At 33.0% G+C, this 24,593-nt stretch overlaps 2 protein-coding genes across 2 annotated transcripts; both read left to right on the top strand.

The window, feature by feature from the left end:
• The first annotated feature begins 6,494 nt into the window (after positions 1-6,494).
• On the top strand, positions 6,495-24,285 carry LOC134726729 (uncharacterized). The gene is made up of 2 exons (XM_063591147.1): positions 6,495-6,521; positions 22,600-24,285. The coding sequence occupies exon 2, from the start codon at positions 22,603-22,605 to the stop codon at positions 24,283-24,285; it is 1,683 nt and encodes a 560-aa protein (XP_063447217.1). The 5' UTR covers positions 6,495-6,521; positions 22,600-22,602.
• LOC134726730 (uncharacterized) lies at positions 13,923-15,479 on the top strand. Its single transcript, XM_063591148.1, has one exon. It carries the CDS (start codon positions 13,923-13,925, stop codon positions 15,477-15,479), a length of 1,557 nt encoding a protein of 518 aa, XP_063447218.1.
• Positions 24,286-24,593: the final 308 nt, after the last annotated feature.

The raw sequence follows: 24,593 nt of genomic DNA, 5'->3' as shown, positions 1-24,593 counted from the left end.
TTCATTTAACCAATTAATCATTAAGGCAAATAATTGATATTTTATCAATGTTTTCAATAGCAACGCACATGACCACAAATGGTCATGAGTCTTTCACGAGTTAGCAGTGATACACATTTGAAATGATTGCAGTTCTTCTAGTTGATCATAATTGTTCGTATTAGTTGACTGTTAGTAGTTCAGGTTGACTTAGTACGAGCTTGTAAAAGTATGAATGGACTTGCTTCCCTGGAAAGAAAACTGAGTTTGTGTTGTACAGTATAAAAGTTATGAGACACAAATCAGACAAATGTTTACTACTACAGTAGGGATCAATGGTGAGGTCTGACTGACCTGTCCATAGTAAATGTAAATGACTCCCACCTTCACCCCAAGTCCATGATGTCTAAGTTTGGAATAAATGACAGGTGTTAGGGTCTAGCAAAGTGATATGCATATGTGTTGTCTATGAGATTGACCTTGTATGTCATTCAATCTTTTTTTGAAATGACAAACAGGAAAGAATATAGTTTAGGCGTTGTTATCTCAATCTTTTATTAGTTCTCAAAACACACACAAGAGGGTGTGGGTAGACCCTAGGGACTACCCCTATTTTTCAGTTGATTTTTTATATTGTCCCATATATGGATATATATGGTTTATGAGTGGGGATCTCAACTGTTATCAAGTTTTCAAACAGGAGGAGGTGGGGGACCCCAGTGACTTCCGCTATATTTCATTAAATATGTTATATTGTCCAATACATGAATATATATATATATGGTTGAGGGGTGGGGATCCGTCATCTGTTTCTAATTTATCAAACAGGAGTGGGTATGGTGACCATAAGGACTCTCCCTATATTTCATCTGATTAGTTCTCATACATGAATACATATGGTTTAATTTAAAGGTGGGGATCTTGTCTGTTTCCAATTTCTCAATCAGGAGGGGTGGGGTGACTGCAGGGACTCCCCCTATATTTCATTTAATTTAGAGTTGAGGATCCCAACTGTTTCCAAGTCCTTAACCATGAAGGGGTAGGGTGACCACAGGGACTTCCCCTATATTTCATTTGATTTGTTATATAGTCTTATACATGAGTATATATGGTTAAGGGGTGATGATCTCAAATTTTTCCAAGTTCTTAAACAGGAGGGTGTACAGTGATCATAGACCCCCTTATAATTCATTTGATTTGTAATATTGTCCCATACATAAATATATATTCTTTTAAAAGATTGTGGATCTTGAGCATAATAAATTCTCAAACAGAAAGGGATAGAGTGGCCCCAAGAACTCCATCTATATTTCATATGATTTGTTATATTGTCCCATACATGAATAAATATGGTTTAGGGATGGGGATCTCGACTGTTTCCAAGTTCTAAAATATGAGGGGGTGGGGTGACCCTAGGGACTTCCCCTATATTTCATTTGATTAGTTATTTAGTCTCATACATGAATGTATATGGCTGAGGGGTGGGGATCTCATCCGTTTCAAAGTTATCAAACAGGAGGAGGTAGAGTGGCCCAATGGACTCTACCTATATATCAAATGATTTGCTTACATTCAGGTATCATATAATATAGTTGCACTATTTGTGCCTGTCCCAAGTCAGGATCCTGTAATTCAGTGGTTGTCGTTTGTTTGTTATTTTTTTTTATATAAATAGGGCCGTTAGTTTTCTCGTTTGAATTGTTTTACATTGTCTTATTGGGGCCTTTTATAGCTGACTATGCGGTATGGGCTTTGCACATTGTTGAAGGATGAGATGACCTATTGTTGTAAATGTCTGTGTTATTTTGGTCTCTTGTGGACAGTTGTCTCATTGGCAATCATACCACATCTTTTTTTTTTATATAAGAAACTTCAAGCTATTTTAACTGACCTATCAAAATTGAGAAGAAAAAAATACCCCTTGAAAATGCAAAAATACGTTTAACTTGAAAAGCATCTAACAAAATTGCATTACCATCATTTATCACTGATAAAGAAAATTAATACTGTTACCAGGAACATATATATTGTTAGATAAACTGTTCCCAGCTGTCACGTTGTAATGGATTTTGACATTAAAATTGGTGTACAAATTTTTTTCTGCTTTTTCTTTCTTTTACATATATCTTTTGGGTTTTAATTCTAGTGTTTATATTTATTTACCATGCATAGATGTATTTTGTCACCTGTCTGGATTTTTAGTTGTTATCCAAAACCCGGGATAACCCTTATCCGTTCCAGAATCAGTTCTGATATTGTAATTGTAATTCTCGCGGCAGCCATTTTGTTTTTAATGTTGTTTTTAACAGATAGTGAAATACGATTTTACTCGGATTCACACATTATTTGTCGGCGATTTTCTGTATAAAGCTAGCGGTTGAACAAATTGAACATCTCTGCCATGAATAGGAATGATGAAAATAAGTTTGAGATGTTTATTAGGAAACTTTGGTAAAAATGTTTGCAGAGTTATTTTTTTACTTTCTTTCAAGGTACGTCAGGCATGTCGAGCGTAGCTAGTAACCAAGTAGTAAGTCCTACTGCAAAGTGGAAGGTCCCAGACCTCTGACCACCGCTAATTTGAACCCCTGCGTCCAAATTGAAAAGATACGAAAATTTCATCTTCTAATTCAAAATTGCCATCAACAAGCGTGATCAGTTGAACTTATATCAATAGACTACTGACGTAGTTAACTACGTATTGACGACAAACAATATTCCTACGACTTTTGCAATTTCGGAAATCTTGAACTACTTGTCGTTAGAGATTTTCGGCTATTAAATATTTCATACATTTGTTCTTTGACATCTTAGCCAAAAGCTCAGGGGAGAATAAACTACATAAGGATCCCTAATGTGCTCTACTTCCTATGTGCAACTTCAAAACTTTTGGGAAAATCGACGATCCTTTAAGGTTTTTCTGGTCATATTTTTTGTAATCCAGAATGAAAAGTATGAAAAAATTGTCCAATATGTTATAAATAATATCGTAGCCAGCTATTTCAGCATTTATTTGGTAGACTACAAATCCAGGGTGCTCGCATAAGGCAGCTTAACTGCCTACAAATGTGGTGCACACTGAATAACGCGTTTAGCGGGTTATTTACAGTGTGCACAACATTTTTTATGTTATTTCGAATAGACAGAAAAAATAGTAGTCATTTCTTATAATTTTTTTTAATTCTAAATTCCATTTTAAACCTTACAAAACAATGGAAAAACATTGATTACACCACGGTCACATGACTAAATTATGTCTATGGGCTGATAACAAAATATCGTCAGCCAATCAGAAGACGCGTTACATCCAAAATTAGATTAAACTGAGTTAACCAAGACTGTTACATTTTCACATCTAAAATTACCTCTCCAAAATAATTGCAGACAATATTAACATAATTATATAAATAATCATCAATTTTTGAAATATCACAATAAAGTTGTGCTGATATAAAGACCCTTTTTGAAATATCACAATAAAGTTGTGCTGATATAAAGACCCTTTTTGAAATATCACAATAAAGTTGTGATGATATAAAGACCCTTTTTGAAATATCACAATGAAGTTGTAATGATATAAAGACCCTTTTTGAAATTTCACAATAAAGTTGTGCTGATATAAAGACCCTTTTTGAAATATCATAATAGAGTTGTGCTGATATAAAGACCCTTTTTGAAATATCACAATAAAGTTGTGCTGATATAAAGACCCTTTTTGAAATTTCACAATAAAGTTGTAATGATATAAAGACCCTTTTTGAAATATCACAATAGAGTTGTGATGATATAAAGACCCTTTTTGAAATATCTCAATAGAGTTGTGCTGATATAAAGACCCTTTTTTGAAACTTCACAATAAAGTTGTGCTGATATAAAGACCCTTTTTGAAATATCACAATAGAGTTGTGATGATATAAAGACCCTTTTTGAAATATCACAATACAGTTGTGCTGATATAAAGACCCTTTTTGAAATATCACAATAAAGTTGTGCTGATATAAAGACCCTTTTTGAAATATCACAATAAAGTTGTAATGATATAAAGACCCTTTTTGAAATTTCAAAATAAAGTTGTAATGATATAAAGACCCTTTTTGAAATATCACAATAAAGTTGTAATGATATAAAGACCCTTTTTGAAATATCACAATAAAGTTGTAATGATATAAAGACCCTTTTTGAAATATCACAATAAAGTTGTGATGATATAAAGACCCTTTTTGAAATATCACAATAAAGTTGTGATGATATAAAGACCCTTTTTGAAATATCACAATAAAGTTGTGCTGATATAAAGACCCTTTTTGAAATATCACAATAGAGTTGTGATGATATAAAGACCCTTTTTGAAATATCACAATAAAGTTGTAATGATATAAAGACCCTTTTTGAAATATCACAATAAAGTTGTGCTGATATAAAGACCCTTTTTGAAATATCACAATAAAGTTGTGATGATATAAAGACCCTTTTTGAAATATCACAATAAAGTTGTGATGATATAAAGACCCTTTTTGAAATATCACAATAAAGTTGTAATGATATAAAGACCCTTTTTGAAATTTCAAAATAAAGTTGTGATGATATAAAGACCCTTTTTGAAATATCACAATAAAGTTGTAATGATATAAAGACCCTTTTTGAAATATCACAATAAAGTTGTAATGATATAAAGACCCTTTTTGAAATATCACAATAAAGTTGTGCTGATATAAAGACCCTTTTTGAAATTTCACAATAAAGTTGTAATGATATAAAGACCCTTTTTGAAATATCACAATAAAGTTGTGCTGATATAAAGACCCTTTTTGAAATATCACAATAGAGTTGTGCTGATATAAAGACCCTTTTTGAAATATCACAATAAAGTTGTGCTGATATAAAGACCCTTTTTGAAATTTCACAATAAAGTTGTGATGATATAAAGACCCTTTTTGAAATATCACAATAGAGTTGTGCTGATATAAAGACCCTTTTTGAAATATCACAATAGAGTTGTGCTGATATAAAGACCCTTTTTGAAATATCACAATAAAGTTGTGCTGATATAAAGACCCTTTTTGAAATTTCACAATAAAGTTGTGATGATATAAAGACCCTTTTTGAAATATCACAATAAAGTTGTAATGATATAAAGACCCTTTTTGAAATATCACAATAAAGTTGTGATGATATAAACAAAAACCAACAGGAGAATTAAAATACAAACTATTATAAACATTTTTTTAGTTTCACAACATATGGCATTATTATAGGCAAAGAGGAAGGATCGTGTATAAGTAAAACTGGCTAAACTCCCCCGTAAGTTGGACCTGAATGTTTTGAGCTCCAGATGAGTCACAGGATGGTGGTTGATGTGCTATATTTGGCTATGTGGCAATCCTATCATTTAATCAAGTTATGTATCATTCAAAACATATACATCTACTATTCATATCCATAAAATGAGGTTAATGTCAGATCTAGATGAACGGGGCTAACAAACCTTCACTCAATTTATACCAGAAATATAGTTAACCTATCAAATAAAGTAATCAGAGTTAAAAAATCAATCAACTAGTTAAATATATTATACCACATTTCTCCCCACAAATAAACAATTTTTCTGTAAAACAAATCCTAACAACATCTGTTACAAGAATGTGTCCATAGTACATGGATGCCCCACTCACACTTTTATTTTCTATGTTCAGTGAACCTTAAAATTGGGGACAAAACTATAATTTCGCATCAAAATTAGAAAGATCATATTAAAGAGAACATGTGTACTAAGTTTTAAGTTGATTGGACTTCAACTTCATCAAAAATTACCTTGACCAAAAACTTTAACCTGAAGCAGGACCTAACTTTAATATGTTTTTAGTTAAAACAGAATATATTCAACAGATCGACATGTTATTACCAACTTTTACCAATCAAACAAGTTCAAAATATACACCAAGAAACAGCTCTTTCTAACAACAAAATGTGATTTGTTCTCAGTGAACTTTAGTGTGAATATTATATCTTTATTCTTCTCTCAGTTGCTGTTAAATAGTTTATCATAACTTGTTTAACTCCCAGCTTGCATACCGGATAGATATCTGTGTTTTCCAGAAGACTGTACCTTGACCGCTAGATATATTTGTTGCTGGGTTGCTGTCTAAATAAAATCATACCCTACTTTATATTTTGTCTAAAATTAACAATAATTTTAAATGGTTTTAAAAAAGAATGAAAACATATTTAGCATAAGAACATTTGTAACAGAATTTCTTATCTAAAATTTATTAGCAAAACAATTAAATCTTAAAAACTATGATTAATCAAAAGGTTTTTAAATCTAACTTTAGAGGTAAGAAAATTCCCGTTATATTATATTCACAATTGTGTCTTTTAAATACTACTGGTGTACTTGAACCGGTTTTATCTATTTATAGATGTCGTTTAAATATTTACTGATTACAACGATCATGTATAAACATGTCCTAATTTACTTCCTTATAACCGACATTTTAGTAAACGAAGACATAGAGTGATATGACAAATTCCTTAATTAAGAGGTATATATCATTGTTGATAAGGCTATATTACTTTATTTTGACAAAGTTAAAGGTCATTTATTAACAAAGGCTTGTATTTCATGTCATATATTTTATTTCTTTTTAGTTGTTTTTTTAAATTGAATAAAAACAATATGTTCGGTAAATTTTAAGGAGACCACAAACCAGAAACACAATTTTCAAATAATATCTAGAGGGGAACACAACAGGCATGTATTTCACTTCAAGTTTATCATAAAAGACACAAACATAAAGGCTGGGTGATCTGAGTGGAATCATCCCAGTTGGAGTTTCCTTCTTCTGCATGCTTCCCTTTGTTCTGTTACATTTTGGCCGGAATGGCTAGTGACTACTGTATAGTAGTTACTTAGACCACTCGGCAACCAAGACCTCCTCCCCTTTTATGTTAAACTTATCTGCATGATGATTATGATCTATTACATTTCATATTTGCTCTAGAAAATTCAAATATGACGTGCTTCTTTAGCTTTATAAACAACACTGTGATAAAATTCTCGATATATCTATTCTTAGCGCATACTCAGAGATATACATAATAATGGCTGTTACAATTTACTTCCCATGTAAATCTACATGTAATGGAACCTATTTGCAAACCTTTTGCCGATTTTATTGTTTTAAAAAGTGCAATTAAAATAAGACAAAATAACTTTTATTCTTATTTGTATGCATAATAAAAAGAATTAATGCACAAGAGCTCGGCGAAATCAACAAAATAAAAATAAAATAAAGTCTATTAATCTTTTTGGCGCAATTTTAAGTAATTTCAAAACATGACGTCATACAAAAGAAACCGCTTAAGTTAGTTTTCTGTTACGTGAACCATCTGAATTCGTATGATATTGAATTAAAACTGATTTTTGAGGTACAAATGTAGGTTTTGTGTTATTTTCTTTTCTATTGCATTATTCGCATATTTACTCATTTCAACAAGTCAACATGGCGGCTCCTTAGTTAAGAAATGTCAACTTTGGATTTGACGGAAGCTTACGAGAAAAACACACATGTAAATTAAAAATGGCAAATGTCGGGTTTGAGAATTAAAAGAATTAAACAGATTTTTTTCTAGCGGTTATTCACAAATAACCTATGCAATAAGCTACATATTTATAAAGATATTTGAGCTTTTTCTAAAATGGAGTAAAAAAGAACAGCCACACACACAGCATACCCACCCTTGCTTCAGTTTTTTAATGACCATATTTGTCCTATCAGAATCGAAATAATTTATGGAAGCCATAGATTGTTGGAAATTTACACATGGCCTGGGCCGTGATATTCGTTAACGCTCAGGATAAAATTTGAATATCACGACCCAGGCCATGTGTAAATTTCCAACAATCTATGGCTTCCATGAATTATTTTTTCAATAAGATTAAATCCCATCCAGTTTAGTGTCAAATAAATTTATTAGCCTATATCTCATTCAAATTATAATATTTATTTTCATCTGTTATACTTTCGTTGTTATCATTTTTTTAATTTCAGTCATGTCTTGTATTGTTTGCTAAGATTTTCTGAATACCTGGATAGTATGCATTGTTTTTTCCCCTTTTTCTACCCACTTTTGTTTTCATTTGAAGTGTGCTCCTTTAGCTTTTTAGGCTTATTTTAAATTTGTTTTCTAGTAGGTATTTTTCTTTTATAAATAATAGATTTTCATATTACATTTTCAGTTTTGGTTCTAAATCATGTGTTCCATGTTTTTTTCTTTTTTTTCCTCAATTTTACTATACTTAATACAATATTCCTTCCTTTCATAGTCTGAAAAAAGTCTTGAATCTATTTCATTTTTTTGTATTATTTTGCTTTTATTGCATTTATACTCTTGCTCATTAAGAAAACACCGTAATTAACATTCCAATATCCACTTTTAATGGGTGTAACAATCCTTGGACATTAATTCGTCTTATATCAATTATCATTACTTAAGAAATCAAAGCGCTGTAAGCACCACTGCAGGCAGTTAACCAAAAACCAAGGCAAACATAACTATGAAAACTGTGGCAATGTTGCTCCAACTTTTTGTTAAAGATTTAAAAGAACAAACATTCATATATAATTGTACATTTATGTTCATTTAATGAATTAAACATTAAGGCAAATAATTTATATTTTATCAAGGTTTTCAATAGCAACGCACATGACCACAAATGGTCATGAGTCATTCATGAGTCAGCAGTGGTACAAATTTGCAATGATTGCAGTTCTTCTAGTTGATCGTAATTGTTCGTATTAGTTGACTGTTAGTAGTTCAATTTGACTTTAGTATGAGCTTGTAAAAGTATGAATGGACTTGCTTCCCTGGAAGGAAAACTGAGTTTGTGTTGTACAGTACAAAAGTTATGAGACAAATGTTTACTACTACAGGGATCAATGGTGTGGTCTGACTGACCTGTCCATAGTAAATGTAAATGACTCCCACCTTCACCCCATGTCCAAGTTTGGAATAAAATGACAGGTGTCAGGGTCTAGCAAAGTGATATGCATATGTGTCGCCTATGAGATTGACCTTGTATGTCATTCAATCTCTTTTGAAATGACAAACAGGACTGAATATGGTTAAGGCGTTGGTATCTCAATCTTTTACAAGTTCTCAAAACCCCTATTTTTCATTTGATTTTTTATATTGTCCAATACATGAATATATATTGTTTATGGGTAGGGTATCTCGACCGTTATCTAAGTTTTCAAACAGGAGTGGGTGGGGGACCCCAGTGATTTCCCCTATATTTCATTTGATTTGTTATATTGTCCAATATATGAATATATATGGTTGAGAGGTGGGGATCTCATCTGTTTCTAAGTTATCAAACAGGAGTGGGTAGGGTGACCCTAAGGACTCTCTCTATATTTCATTTGATTAGTTCTCATACACGAATATATATGGTTTAATTTAAAGGTGGGGATTTCGACTGTTTCCAATTTTTCAATCAGGTTACTGCAGGGACTCCCCCTATATTTCTTTTAATTTAGAGTTGGGGATCCCAACTGTTTCAAAGTTCTTAAACATGAGGGGTAGGGTGACCACAAGGACTTCCCCTATATTTCATTTGATTTGTTATATAGTCTTATACATGAGTATATATGGTTAACGGGTGATGACCTCGAAATTTTCCAAGTTCTCAAACAGGAGGGTGTACCGTGACCATAGGGACCCCCTTATAATTCATTTGATTTGTAATATTGTCCCATACATAAATAAATATTGTATAAGATTGTGGATCTCACCCTATATAAATTCTCAAACAGAAAGGGGTAGAATGGCGCCACGAACTCCACCTATATTTCATATGATTCCCATACATGAATATATATGGTTTAGGGGTGGGGATCTTGACCGTTACCAAATTTTGGTCATTTTGGTCTCTTGTGGATAGTTGTCTCATTGGCAATCATACAACACCTTTTTTTTTAATATAAGAAACTTCCAGCTATTTTAACTGACCTATCAAAATTGAGAAGAAAAAAATACCCCTTGAAATAGCAGTAGTATGTTTAACTTGAAAAGCATTAAACATGCATTACCAACATTTATCACTGATAAAAAAAAATTAAGCTGTTAGATAAACTGTTCCCAGCTGTCACATTGTATTGGATTTTGACATTAAAATTGGTGTACAAAATATTTTCTTCTTTTTCTTTCTTTTACATATATCTTTTGGTTTTCAATTCTAGTGTTTATATTTATTTACCATGCATAGATGTATTTTGTCACCTGTCTGGATTTTTAAAGCTTTTTATAGCCAAAACCCGGGATTACCCTTATCCGCTTCCGGAATCGGATCCAACATTGTAATCTCGCGGCAGCCATTTTTTTCCAATGTTGTTCTCTCTTGACAGATAGTGGAGTCTCGATAGTGAGATACGTTTTTACTCGGATTTACACATTATTTATCGGCGATTTTCTGTATAAAGCTAGCGGTTGAACAAATTGAACATCGCTGTCACGAATAGTAATGATGAAAATAAGCTTGAGATTGTTTATTAGGAAACTTTGATAAAAATGATTGCAAAGTGTTTTTTCATATTTTCTTTCAAGGTCCGTCGAGCATGTCGGCCTAGCTAGTAACCAAGAAGAAAGTTTGACTGCAAAATTGGAAGGTCGCAGACCTCGGACCACTGCTTATTTAAACCCCTGCGTCCAAATTGAAAAGATACGAAAATTTCGTCTTCTAATTCAAAATTGCCGCCAACTACTGACGTATATATACGTAGTTGACTACGTATAGATGACAAACAATATTCCTACGACTTTTGCAATTTGGGAAATCTTAACTACTTGTCTTTAGAGATTTTCGGCAATTAAATATTTCATACATTTGTTCTTTGACATCTTAGCCAAAAGCTCAGGGGATAATAAACTACAGAAGGATTCCTAATGTGCTCTACTTCCTATGTGCAACTTCAAAACTTTTGGGAAAATCGACGATCATTTAAGGTTTTTCTGGTCATATTTTTTGAAATCAAGAATGAAAAGTATGAAAAAATGGCCTAATAAGTTATAAATAATATAGTAGTCAGCTAGATGATAACAAAGGTATGTATTTCAGCATTTATTGGGTAGCACACAAATCCAGGGTGCTCGCATAAGGCAGCTTAACTGCCTAAAAACAAGAATGTGTCCCCAGTACACAAATGCCCCATTCGCACTTTCATTTTCTATGTTCAGTAGACCGTGAAATTGGGGTAAAAACTCTAATTTGGCATTTAAATTAGAAAGATCATATCACAGGGAACATTTATACTAAGTTTGAAGTTGATTGGACTTCAACTTCATCAAAAACTACCTTGACTAAAAACTTTAACCTTTAGGTGTCATACCACCAATTACTCCCTCAAACTTAGAACGTATGTGAAAGTAGGCCTACTCGGACAAAAAATAGTGCATTTGGTGTCATTGTTTACTTAAACTAACCAACAAATTGGCAGAAATGAAACTTTTGGTGAAAGAGAAATATATTGAGACCATTTTGAGCTAAAATTTACATGTTTATGAGTTTGCATTCAAAATTGTGGATTAATGCACTCCATAGTATACTAATTTAAGATTTCCAGAAAACCAGGGGTTATTTTCAGTGGTACCTCTATTCGGAAGACCTTTTCTTTTTTATATGATTTTAAACACCTGTTGAAAATTGGCATGTATAAAGCTGATACATGTAGGATTCAGGATATACCTGGTTTCTTTGAAGTTAAACTTAAGGTAACATATTTAGAAAGCTGGGAAAATTGTAAAATTTGGTTGAACAGATAGGGACTTTTAATTGGTGGTATAACATCAAAATCTGAAAACAATTGTTTTTTCTTGTCTTAACTGATCATTTGAGATAATAGTAGCCACATTTCAATCTTTTTTGGGGCAAAATGTCACATCTTGCAAATTTAGAGCCTAAAAATTGAGTTTGTGCTATTTTTAGCTTTTCCCATCCTGACAATATGCTTTTATATAAAAAATGTCCTAAATAATGTTATAAATGCACAGAAAGTTATTCTGTGGTGTTAAACATTGAAACATAGGTTGTTTACTACCCCCAAACAAATTTTGTCTTGCAGATTTAATGAAATTATTTGATTTTTACCCCTTATATCATTGCGTCATATACTATGTACTTGGCAGATATCATAGCCTAATGTAAACACTGCAGAAACTCACAAAAGATATGGATATATCATCTCAAGATGCAATACTCAATAACTTCGATAAAAATTTCAGAGGCTGCCCAAAAGAAACCTTCATTTCAAAACTTATCCAAACAACTAGTAGTGATACACATAAACTTGAAGAAATACGAATGCGTTTCTTTTCGGAAGTTAGAGATCGGGAAAATTTTCCATACAAGACAGCAACTTTGAAAAAGCGATACGGAGCACGTTCAAAAAATGGGGACACATTATTACAAAAATTAGCCAAAGATTGCTTTATTTTGTATGTTGCATTGAATGACAATTGTAACGACGAATTGCTAGAAACTATTAATATTCCAAAATCGCAAGGACCAAGGCAATCACAAAACTGTAGATCATCTGATAACGGACAAGATATAGGAACAGACAGTTCCAACGACTTATTCCTCAAAGAAGGCTTAGCACGGTTGGATCGCGATATAATGACGATGAAAGGTGAAAACGCACAAGATATTGATAATATTGATAAAAGGATACACGATATTATTAAAGAAAACGAAACGTTAAAAGATGTCGTGAAGACACAAGCAGATAAAATATATCGACTCCAAAATTCGATTGACAAATCTGACTCTGCTTTAGTTGAATTCATGGCCGAAATAAGATGCAAAATCAAAACTCTTACAGATGAAAACCATCAGACTAAGCAAAATAGTCCAAACTTGATTGAGGTCAAAAAGGATATCTCAGAAATTGACACAGTAATAAGTTCTCTTGCAACAGAAACAGGAAATAACTCAACAAAGATACAGTCAGTAAAAGAAGATATTAATGCGTTGAAAATGTTCGAAAAGTCTGTAGATTCTAGGATAACAAGGCTGGAAGACTCGAAATTTAGCGGAGTAGATGCCTTACGTGCTAACTTAAAATTAGTGAGAAAAGATATATATGATTTGAATGACGAAATAGACACAGTAAAATCAGATATCACAGTAAACAACAGAAGTATCTTAGATTTACACAAAAGTGGTGACATGAAGAAGACAAAAACAAAAACAAAGAACTATCCAAAGTCACCGAAAATAAGTACAGGCAGCGACATTGATCTCATTTCGTTCGTGAGTCCAAAACGTCTGTCAAAATCTCAAATGGAAGAGCTTACAGATAAAGAACAAAGAAAGTCAACAACTGAACATCAGTATAGAGGGGAAAAAGATATAATTACTGATAATTCTACAAATAGAGACATAGTTATTGATGATAGTAGTATTTTAGAATTCAGCTCATTTGAAATGTCCAAGACTATAGAAAATCATGGGGAAAAACAAACACAGAATCAATCTGCACCTGAACACATCGAAGTTGTTATATCGAGTGATCAAAACATGGTTTCGTTAAACAATTTTAGAGGAGTATCTGATAATCGAGTCGAACGTTTGTATGTCGGCGGAATTAGGAAAGACTGCACCGAAAGTGACATGCGAGCCTTCCTACTTGAAAATAATGTCAAGTTCACCTATATTCGATTTTTCACCAAAGGATTATATAGTAACTCTGCTCAACTAAATGTTCGACATTCAGAAAAAGAAAGAGTGTATGATTTTAACTTTTGGCCAGACGGCATTTTTTTCAAACGTTGGTTATCCCGTCGTCAGCTACAAGAAAGAACCAGTTATAAGAATGGAAAATATGGCAATTAACAAATTAACATATCTAGTAATTGTATATATCTTATGTAACACTTTAATGAACATGTCCAGCAAACTAACATTTATGTCATGGAATTGTAGAGGGATTATGTCAAGTGTCCCATATTTAGTGGAGTGCTTGAAAAACCACAATGTTGATATATGTGCTTTACAGGAACATTGGTTGCGTAGACACTGTGTAAATGTACTCGAAAGTATTGATTCGACTTATTCATCAGTAAATCCAAAATGTGTTGATGATGACTACCCTGAAGCGTTTACAATTCGCATGGAAGGTGGTGTGACTTTTATTGTTAAATCTTCAATTGTCAAATATGTTGAAAGTATTGATATAGAGGACACACGCATAACAGGAATAGAAATTCACACCATTCACTCAGAGAATATATATTGTTTCTGCGTATACTTACCTGCATCGTCAAAGCCATTCGAACATTTTAGAATTTACGTTGAGCGACTGTACGACATATACATGATATACTCTCAGCTAGGTACGGTCATCATTCTTGGCGATATAAACGCCAAAGTAAATGGACCGAGATCATTTAATTCCGTTAAAGATAAACGATCAGTAACATTTGCGAAATTTTTGGACGAATTGCGTCTTGTTTCCTTACATTTACAATCCTTTGGGGAAGGCAGTACATTTACATTTCAGTCGTATGAAAGTGGTCCATCTACTGCTATAGACCATATTTTGATATCAAAGGATAATATCAGTCTGATTGATTCGGCAAGAGTATTAGACGACCATTCGTTTAATGTTTCGGATCATCATCCAATTATAGCCAAGCTAAAATTAGACAATACAGTAATTGCAGACACGGAAACAATAATAAAACAATCTAAGGTATCATGGAATAAGGCTCGAGAAAAGAACAATTTGGAAGACTTCTCTTTTGCAACTTCACAGCATCTTTGGGGAGTGGAGATACCGAGTTTAGGATGTCCCAATTGTGATATAGAGTGTTATTATTCGAACATCGTCGATGCAATACAACAAGCTGAAACAGAAACTTTACCACACAAAACTTTCGTAAAATACCTTAAACCATACTGGACTCATCACGTAAAAGCGCTGCATGAAAATATGGCTTCAAAACGCCAACAATGGATTTCTTGTAATAGGCCAAGAGGTGAACACGTCATATTTCAAGAATACAAATCAGCCAAACGAAATTTTCGACGGGAATTACGAAATGCATATCAAACGCATATGCAAGAAACATATAATTCACTCGAAAAGGATTTCGATATAGATCAAAAACGTCTCTGGTCATTTCTGAACAAAAATAAAAAGTCTAAAAGCTGCTTATCAAAACTAATTGTAAATGGAAGACAATGTTCGACTCAGGATGATATCTTAGATGGATGGGCAGATCACTTCGAGTCAATCTTCAAACAAAATACCGAATCAGAACCGGTTAGTGACAAGGAACGGGCTATAACCAAGACTGTTGAGGTTGCTCACAAAGATTTCAGAGGAATATTTTATGATAATACTAAGCTACATATTACAGTTAACGAAGTGGAAAAGGTATTGAAGTGCCTAAAAATAATAAAGCGTCTGGATTGGATAACATCGAATATGAACATCTGAAATACGGTGGAAATATTTTGAGAAATCACATGACAAAACTTTTCAACTTAGTTTGTTACAACTTTTATTCTCCAAAATCTTGGAAATCAAGTTTGATTGTCCCTTTATTTAAAGGAGAAAACAAATGTAAAAGTGATCCAAACTCATATCGAGGAATAAGTTTAGCACCGTGTATTGGAAAAGTGTTTGATAAAATCATTGATTTAAAACTTGAATTGAAGAAAGACAACAAATGTTTTCCAAACCCACAGCAAACGGCATATCAGCAGTGTCTATCGTGTTTACATACATCATTCAATATCCATGAATCCGTTTATCACCATATTGAAAGACTTGGAAAAGTTATAGTTGTTTTACTTGATTCAACAAAGGCATTTGACACGGTTTGGCACAACGGATTGTTGTACAAACTGCTTGAATATGGAGTAACTGGAAAACTATGGCTGTAGACGTGGCATACTCGTAACGGACATTCATATTTCATCACCCGTTCAAGCAGATGATATCGCTTTGATCAGTACTAACTGTTGTAACATGCAAACGATGGTAACAATATGCGAAAATTATAGCATGGATTGGAAATTTAAGTTTAATCCACTAAAAAGCATTCAACTTAATTTTTCCAAATCAAAACAACATACGGATATTCTACTGTACAACAGCAGCATACAATTGGAAATTTCCGCTAGACACGTAGGAGTCCTATTGAACAGTAACCTTAATTCTATGGACAGAACACTTCAAGCCTGCAGAACATTAAGATCTTCAGCATTAGGGTTAATCAAATCAGGTTTACATCCTTCTGTTATCAGTATTGACACTTGTAACCGTATAGTTCGTCAGGTATGTTTCACGAAAGCTTTTTTCGGATGTGAATTGTGGACCGAAATTACCAACACCGAGATTTTACTATTAGAACGTGCACAGCGATATGTGTGTAAATCTATACAGGGACTACCACGGCAAACTAGATCTGATATGGCAAATGCGTTGATTGGATGGAAGTCCGCCGAGTCATACATAGATGAACGGAAATTATTATTTCTTGGAAAGTTAGTCCTAATGAAAGACTCAATGCTTCCAAAGCAGATATTTCTCACTCGAGCTATGTAATTTAAATATAACTGTGTGAAACAACAACTTGGATTTATTCCCGATATACATAGAATTTTGATCAATTATGGATTGTCAGACTTTGATACTTACCTGAGTACAGGTCATTTCCCAACTTACATTCAATGGAAGAAGAAAGTTAAAGTTGCCGTCCAAGAAATCCAGGAATCGTTGTGGCGTTTCAGGACACAAATAGACAAAGATTTTAAATTCTTCAGTCGTATACATACACTTTCCAAAGGTCTTCATCCTGCTTGGACTTTTAGCCGAAAACATCCATTACTTATAGAACAGTGCCGTTTTATTGTCAATCTATGTACCTTAACCCGTCCATATGAAGAACCGTTATTTCTGTGTGACAAGTGCGGAAGGTTTTTCGGTGATATAACTATTCACATCGTACTTTCTTGTGAAAATTTCCAGTCAAAAAGGGACAAGTTTTGGTGTGATTTGATAGATATAGGTCCAATCGAATTCAGTGCCTATCTACATAGCTTAACTGACGAAGACTTTTTAGCATCTTATCGTGTCATACAGACTTCGATCTAAACGAAGATGAACGGACTAAGTTTCAAAAGACCTGCATCACAAACATATACTGGATGTGTGCGACTTGAATTAGATGAAAAGAACAATTTCTACATATTAGACAATTAGTTATGTTAAAGATTCTACTGTGTGAACATTAATTGCTACTTTCTTAGGCTGATAAACATGTAATTTTATTCTCTTGTTACGCATTCTTCACATTTATATATTTGTGTAAAGGTTAATTTTGATATATTGTATGTACATATACTGTCTTATCTTCCAACTTTGCTTCAACTATCGATCTAACTAATGCTCTTCATTATTGGAGGAAATAAAGATATATATATATATATATCACAGGGAACATTTATACTAAGTTTGAAGTTGATTGGACTTCAACTTCATCAAAAACTACCTTGACTAAAAACTTTAACCTTTAGGTGTCATACCACCAATTACTCCCTCAAACTTAGAACGTATGTGAAAGTAGGCCTACTCCTCGGACAAAAAATAGTGCATTTGGTGTCATTGTTTACTTAAACTAACCAACAAATTGGCAGAAATGAAACTTTTGGTGAAAGAGAAATATATTGAGACCATTTTGAGCTAAAATTTACATGTTTATGAGTTTGCATTCAAAATTGTGGATTAATGCACTCCATAGTATACTATTTTAAGATTTCTAGAACACCAGGGGTTATTTTCAGTGGTACCTCTATTCGGAAGACCTTTTCTTTTTTATATGATTTTAAACACCTGTTGAAAATTGGCATGTATAAAGCTGATACATGTACGATTCAGGATATACCTGGTTTCTTTGAAGTTTATCTTAAGGTAACATATTTAGAAAGCTGGGAAAATTGTAAAATTTGGTTGAACAGATAGGGACTTTTAATTGGTGGTATGACACCGCAAAATGCGGTGAAACATCAAAATCTGAAAACAATTGTTTTTTCTTGTCTTAACTGATCATTTGAGATAATAGTAGCCACATTTCAATCTTTTTGAGGGCAAAATGTCACATCTTGCAAATTTAGAGCCTAAAAATTGAGTTTGTGCTATTTTTAGCTTTTCCCATCCTGACAATATGCTTTTATATAAAAAATGTCCTAAATAATGTTATAAATGCACAGAAAGTTATTCTGTGGTGTTAAACATTGAAACATAGGTTGTTTACTACCCCCAAACAAATTTTGTCTTGCAGATTTAATGAAATTATTTGATTTTTACCCCTTATATCATTGCGTCATATACTATGTACTTGGCAGATATCATAGCCTAATGTAAACACTGCAGAAACTCACAAAAGTACCATTTATTATTCCAAATAAAATTTTGATATCTTAAATTTTATTAACTGATGTAAATAAACACAGTTAAATGATCATGACTGCATTTGTGATCAATTTGTAATACTTTACTGACACCAGATGAAAAAAAGGGGGGTCAATATTCATTGACACTTCAATACCTTGGATTATTTACTAAATTCATTGCAAAAATTGTGGAAAGTCTTTAAAGAAGTAGAACAAACAAGGAAAAATCAACAAAAACTGATTTTGATATTGAAAGTTTATGTTCCTGTAGCCCAAAATGAAATTTTCAAGTATTTTCTATCAAAGTCATACATTACAGTCAGTTTAAATTGAGCTGTGAAATTTTTAATATAAGTCGCATAATGCTCAGATAAGCTGTTTTTAACTACAAATTGACTAAGGATTAAGAATAAAGCAAAATAAAAGATTTCTAACCAACTTTTTTGTCTCTTTAGGTGTCATACCACCAATTACTCCCTCAGATTTAGAACGTATGTGAAAGTAGGCCTACTCGGGCAAAAAATAGTGCATTTGATGTCATTGTTTACTTAATCTAACCAACAAATTGGCAGAAATGAAACTTTTGGTGAAAGAGAAATATATTAAGACCATTTTGAGCTAAAATTTACATGTTTATGAGTTTGCATTCAAAATTGTGGATTAATGCACTCCATAGTATACTAATTTAAGATTTCCAGAAAACCAGGGGTTATTTTCAGTGGTACCTCTATTCCGAAGACCTTTTCTTTTTTATATGATTTCAAACACCTGTTGAAAATTGGCATGTAGAAAGCTGATACATGTACGATTCAGGATATACCTGGTTTCTTTGAAGTTAAACTTAAGGTAAAATATTGAGAAAGCTGGGAAAATTGTAAAATTTGGTTGAACAGATAGGGACTTTTAATTGGTGGTATGACACCTAAAGCGGGACAGTCAGACGGACAAACGAATGGACGAATTAAAGAACCTTAGTGAGCACGCTCACATACCCCACGACCCCACATTGTCATTGGAGAAATTAAAGGGGGCTATAAACAGTTTCGTACTAAAAACTAGGGGTATTTCCCCAGTGAGATTTACATACTGATGGAATTCCCTGCTATTTATATACCACTAAATGAAAAATTTGATTGTTTTTTTATGTTCATTGTGAAAAACATATATTGAAGTTCAATTAAAATGCCACTTTTGTCAAGATTTAAAAAAAAAAAATGTTTTTGTGACTTCCTACTATATGGGAGGCAACTCCATAAACAGCTGATTTTCACCTGTTGCAAAAAGCACTTTGATTTGTTAGGGAAGATAGCTACTTTCGGAGCAGGCAAACGTAGGCTGAAACTACATTTTCTTAAATCAGCCGGACAAGCTCTTCGAAATGCATATTATAAGAAATCTCAAATATATGCACAGGTTACTGATCTGTGTGTCCAAAGGTGGTCTGTTTTTAAGGTTTTTTAGGGGGAAAATGCCTAATTTCCAGCTGATAACTTGTACCAATTTGCATGTTTAAACAAGAGATGTTGGATTTTTTTTTTATTTATTCAGAAAATTCATAGAATTATCTTTCCATTGATGTATAGATATCTATATAACTATAAATATCTGACTTCTGCATGATGGGTCCACTATTACATGCCCTGTTACAGAATGACGTCACGTAAAAAAAATGTTGATTGCACCCAAATAAGTGTAAGAAACAAAAATTGTATAGGAAAAAATATTGAATAATAATTTCCTGCCAATATGCACCTCTACATAGTATATACTTATTATCTACAAAATTTCATTGGATGATGTGTGGTTTCAGAGGAGTCGAGATGACAAACTGTTGAAGTAGTGCCTTAAAGCAAATAAGTTCAAAGAGGCATAACTCCTAAAAAATAAATTGAATTGTAATTTCCTGTCGATATGCACATCTACATAGTATAAAATTGAGAATGGAAATGGGGAATGTGCCAAAGAAACAACAACCCGACCATATTAAAAACAACAGCAGAAGGTCACCCACCAACAGGTCTTCAATGAAGCGAGAAATTCACGCACCCAGACGTCCTTCAGCTGGCTCCTAAACAAATACATACTAGTTCAGTGATAACGAACGCCATACTTATTTCCAAATTGTACACAAGAAACTAAAATAAAAAATACAAGACTAACAAAGGCCAGAGGCTCCTGACTTGGGACAGGCGCAAAAATGCGGCAGGGTTAAACATGTTTATGAGATCTCAACCCTCCCCCTATACCTCTAGCCAATGTAGAAAAGTAAATGCATAACAATACGCACATTTAAAATTCAATTCAAGAGAAGTCTGAGTCTGATGTCAGAAGATTGACAAACTTTTGCAGTAGTACATTGAAGTAAACAAGTTTAAAGGGGCATAACTGGTAGAAAAAAATTGAATCGTAATTTCCTGTCAATATGCACATCTAGATAGTATGTCCTTATTATCTAAAAAGGTTTCATGAAATTCTGTTGTGTGGTTTTAGAGGAGTTGTGAGGACAAACTGTTGCAGTAGCACATTGAAGGAAATAAGTTCAAAGGGGCGTAACTCCTGCTTGGGGTATAATGAACAGGTGGAAGAATGGACGCACAGACCAGAAAACATAATGCCCCTCTACTATTGTAGGAAGGGCATAAAAAACTTAATGCCCCTCTACAGTACTATCGTAGGTGGGGCATAAAAAGGCATTTATTTCTGTGAAATTAATTCAGCTGTGATTTGTTTATAAGATTGGTACAAATAGATGTCATACTTATGTATGACATCTCATCTATAATTTGTACCAATCTTATAAACAAATCAAGCCAAATGTCATATTTTAGAAAGTAGTGTCCATGCACTTGTTTTCAAACATGAAGTAAAACTCAGTTAAAAAATGATTTTTTTCTCTCCATAATTACACCTTATATAAGAATACCGGATTTCGATTGGTTGGAAACCAGTGTATTTTTTTCAGCATATTCTAATATTTTTCTATATTTCTTTAATTTTTTTTTTCACCACTGCCATTGAATATGCCTCAAATTCTGCTCCACATCGTGTTATTTGCTATTTTGAATATTCCTTTTTTAGCCCAGCAAGCTTTTTCCGGTTTCCTGCCAAAACTATTCAGACCTGGCGTTACATAAAGACAGCGCTAACACATACAAGTTCTTGTTATATTCCTACAGTACGTTGATATTCTCTACTTATCCTCCAATCTATGCATAACTATATTTATGGATAACAACGTAGTAGTTTAAAGCATTCCCTAAGACTGTACAAAGAGTAATAATCAAATCTTTTCTGTGATATTAGACAGATATATATAGATTCTTACATTGATACCAGTGGATTATCGGATTTATCCAATCGAGATAGTTAAATTAGCAATTTTAAAGTCCGAGCCGCCTCCACGAGTAACTATGTAAGAAACTGTTTCTCTAATGATTAAAAAATACATTTTCTTTTTTGTTAACCGAAAATCCCCTTCGAGTGCCTTTCACATTGCACGAAGTTGTCAATTTCATTAACACCTGTTAGCATATTTTGATTCATCCAGTTATATATGACAGTTGTTACCCATTCGTTTGATGTGTTTGGACTTTTGATTTTGCCTTTTGATTTTTGATTTTCCTTTTTGAATTTTCCTCGGAGTTCGGTATTTTTGTGTTTTTACCTTTTAGCTAAAAAGGTCATGACCCTTAACATCATCCAATGATCTTTTGAGATCAGCAGCAACCACACGTTGATTAAATTTTTTTATACAATGGGTTCAGAAAGGGATAAATTTCCATAGAATTAGAGAAATCATGTTACGGAGGGGTTTATGAAAAATACCAGTCTGTCGACCAAGTTTACCTCATCAAATGGCTCAGGCAATTTCACAGTCCCATGATTGGTACTTTTCACAAATACTCGGCCATAAAATGATATATCTATTAAAAATAGCAGTTTCATATTACAAATAATAAAATTTTATGTTCGCAACTTCATAACCTCAAAAATAACTGTAGTGCATACTTTTAAGTCCACAAAAGCTCTTATTCGTTGTCTGAATACTTTTCTTAAGCCTTTTCTATTTTTAACAATTTTTAACATGTTCAGGTACCGAATAAACTATAAGGAATTTAAAAAGCAAGCTTATAATTTTTTTGTATTATTTATATGTTCAGGTAATGTCATCCAGTAAACCTATACTATGTGGACCTTGTCATAAAGGGGAAGTAACCACTAAAGCTGACATCTGGTGTTATAACTGTGACGAAGGATTATGCTCAACATGTTTAAAGCATCACAAAAGATCCAAAGGAACATGTGATCATAAAACCATTGATATCAAAAGTTATAAACCATCCATCCAGACCATCAAAACAGAATGTGACAAACACGGTCAACAGCTTAACTTGTACTGTCCCAGTCATTTAATGCCTTGCTGTGATGAATGCATTTCCACTAGCCATTCAAAATGTACCGGAATAAAAAGTTTAGCAGGTGTCGTGGATAAAACAAAGATTGAAAAATCAAAGGAATCTGTAGAGACAGACATACATTATATATTAAAAGTATTGGAAACAATAATCAACAACAAATCCAAAAACATCAAAACTGGAGAAAATCAGTGTGTTAGCATAAAAAAGTCAGTGAAAGGAATTAGACAGGAAATAAATAAACATTTAGATCACTTAGAGAAGAAGTTATGCCAAGAAACAGATACCACTTGGAATCAGGAAAAATCAAAAGCAACTGATTTCATTTCTGAAATTGAAGCGAAATCAAAAAGCTTGAGGGAAATGAAAGAACATTTACAAACAGTCATAACAAATACTTCTAAGCTCCAATCCTTTCTTGGTGTACATCAGATTGATCAACAAGTACACCAATGTCACAGATATGTCGAAGATCTGGATGATGATGTTAGGACCAAAGAATTTGACATCAAAATGAAGCAAAATAATGAAATAGAAAAAATACTAAGTAAATTAGGATCATTAAAATCCTTAGGAGAAGTAACAGTTAGAAAGACAGAAGTAGCCATGAATATAGACACTAGTGTGAAGAAAGAAGCACAAGTAGAATTACAAGAACAATCCAACATAAACAACATGACCATGAATATAGAGACAAAGATAGAGATCAACATGAAGAAGTCAATAAGTGACATGATTTGTCTGATGGATGGAAGAGTTATAGTAGTGGAACAGCTTGGTAAAGTTAGTCTACTTACTTTTGATGGCAAACTACAGAAACAATTACCCATACCTGATGTTGCCTGGAGTGTTACACAGATCAATCAGAACACTATTGCCATAACTTATCCTTATGAGGCAGCCATTAAGATCTTCAATACGGAGAAGGAAATGGTTACCAAAGTCATCACATTAGACAGAGCATGCTGGGGATTATCATTCTCCAATAATTCTCTGGCTGTAGGTTTGAGTACTGATAAAATCCGTATCATAGACTTGGAAGGAAATACACTGAAGTCAATACAAGTTGAGAGTGAATCAGACCTGGAGTACCTTGTTTACTGTAATGACAGAGTAATCTATAGTGACTATGAAGGTAAAGCAGTATACTGTTATGATGGATCAGGTAAACAGATCTGGCAATATACACAGGATTTATCGGGACCAATGGGACTTTGTATAGATATCTATGGTAACATTATTGTAGCAGACGTTGGCTCATATAGAATAATAGTAATATCAAAAGATGGACAGAATAGTACAATACTGATAAGTGAAAAGGATGGGCTGGAGGATCCTGGGTGTATTTGTTTTAAACATAATGAGTCTTCAGGTTTTATTTGTGAACACTATAACAAGTACTTGAAAAAAATTAATTTATCATATCGATAAAATACACATCAAGTAATTTTATGATCGAAACTCTGGATCTTTAGCAGTGTAGCCATCGGTCTTAACCACTAGACCATGAACGAACACTGTTTTTTGTTTTTATTGTGTTGTTGGTTTACTGTTAATTAATATCCACATCACATATGTTTGATACTTTATTTCATATTATATTAAGTGGTGAAAGTTGGTGTGAAGTTTGAAGGCAAGGATATAGACATGATAGATGTATAATTAGTTTTATTTAGATTTTTGGGGCAATAATAACAAATCACTGTTCACATCACATACCTGTTATCTTCAGTCAGGTG

The sequence above is a fragment of the Mytilus trossulus genome, chromosome 7, assembly GCF_036588685.1.
Source record: "Mytilus trossulus isolate FHL-02 chromosome 7, PNRI_Mtr1.1.1.hap1, whole genome shotgun sequence".
Classification (NCBI taxonomy): domain Eukaryota; kingdom Metazoa; phylum Mollusca; class Bivalvia; order Mytilida; family Mytilidae; genus Mytilus; species Mytilus trossulus.
Note: the sequence above shows the minus strand (reverse complement) of the source record. Positions and strands in the feature narration are given on the sequence as shown.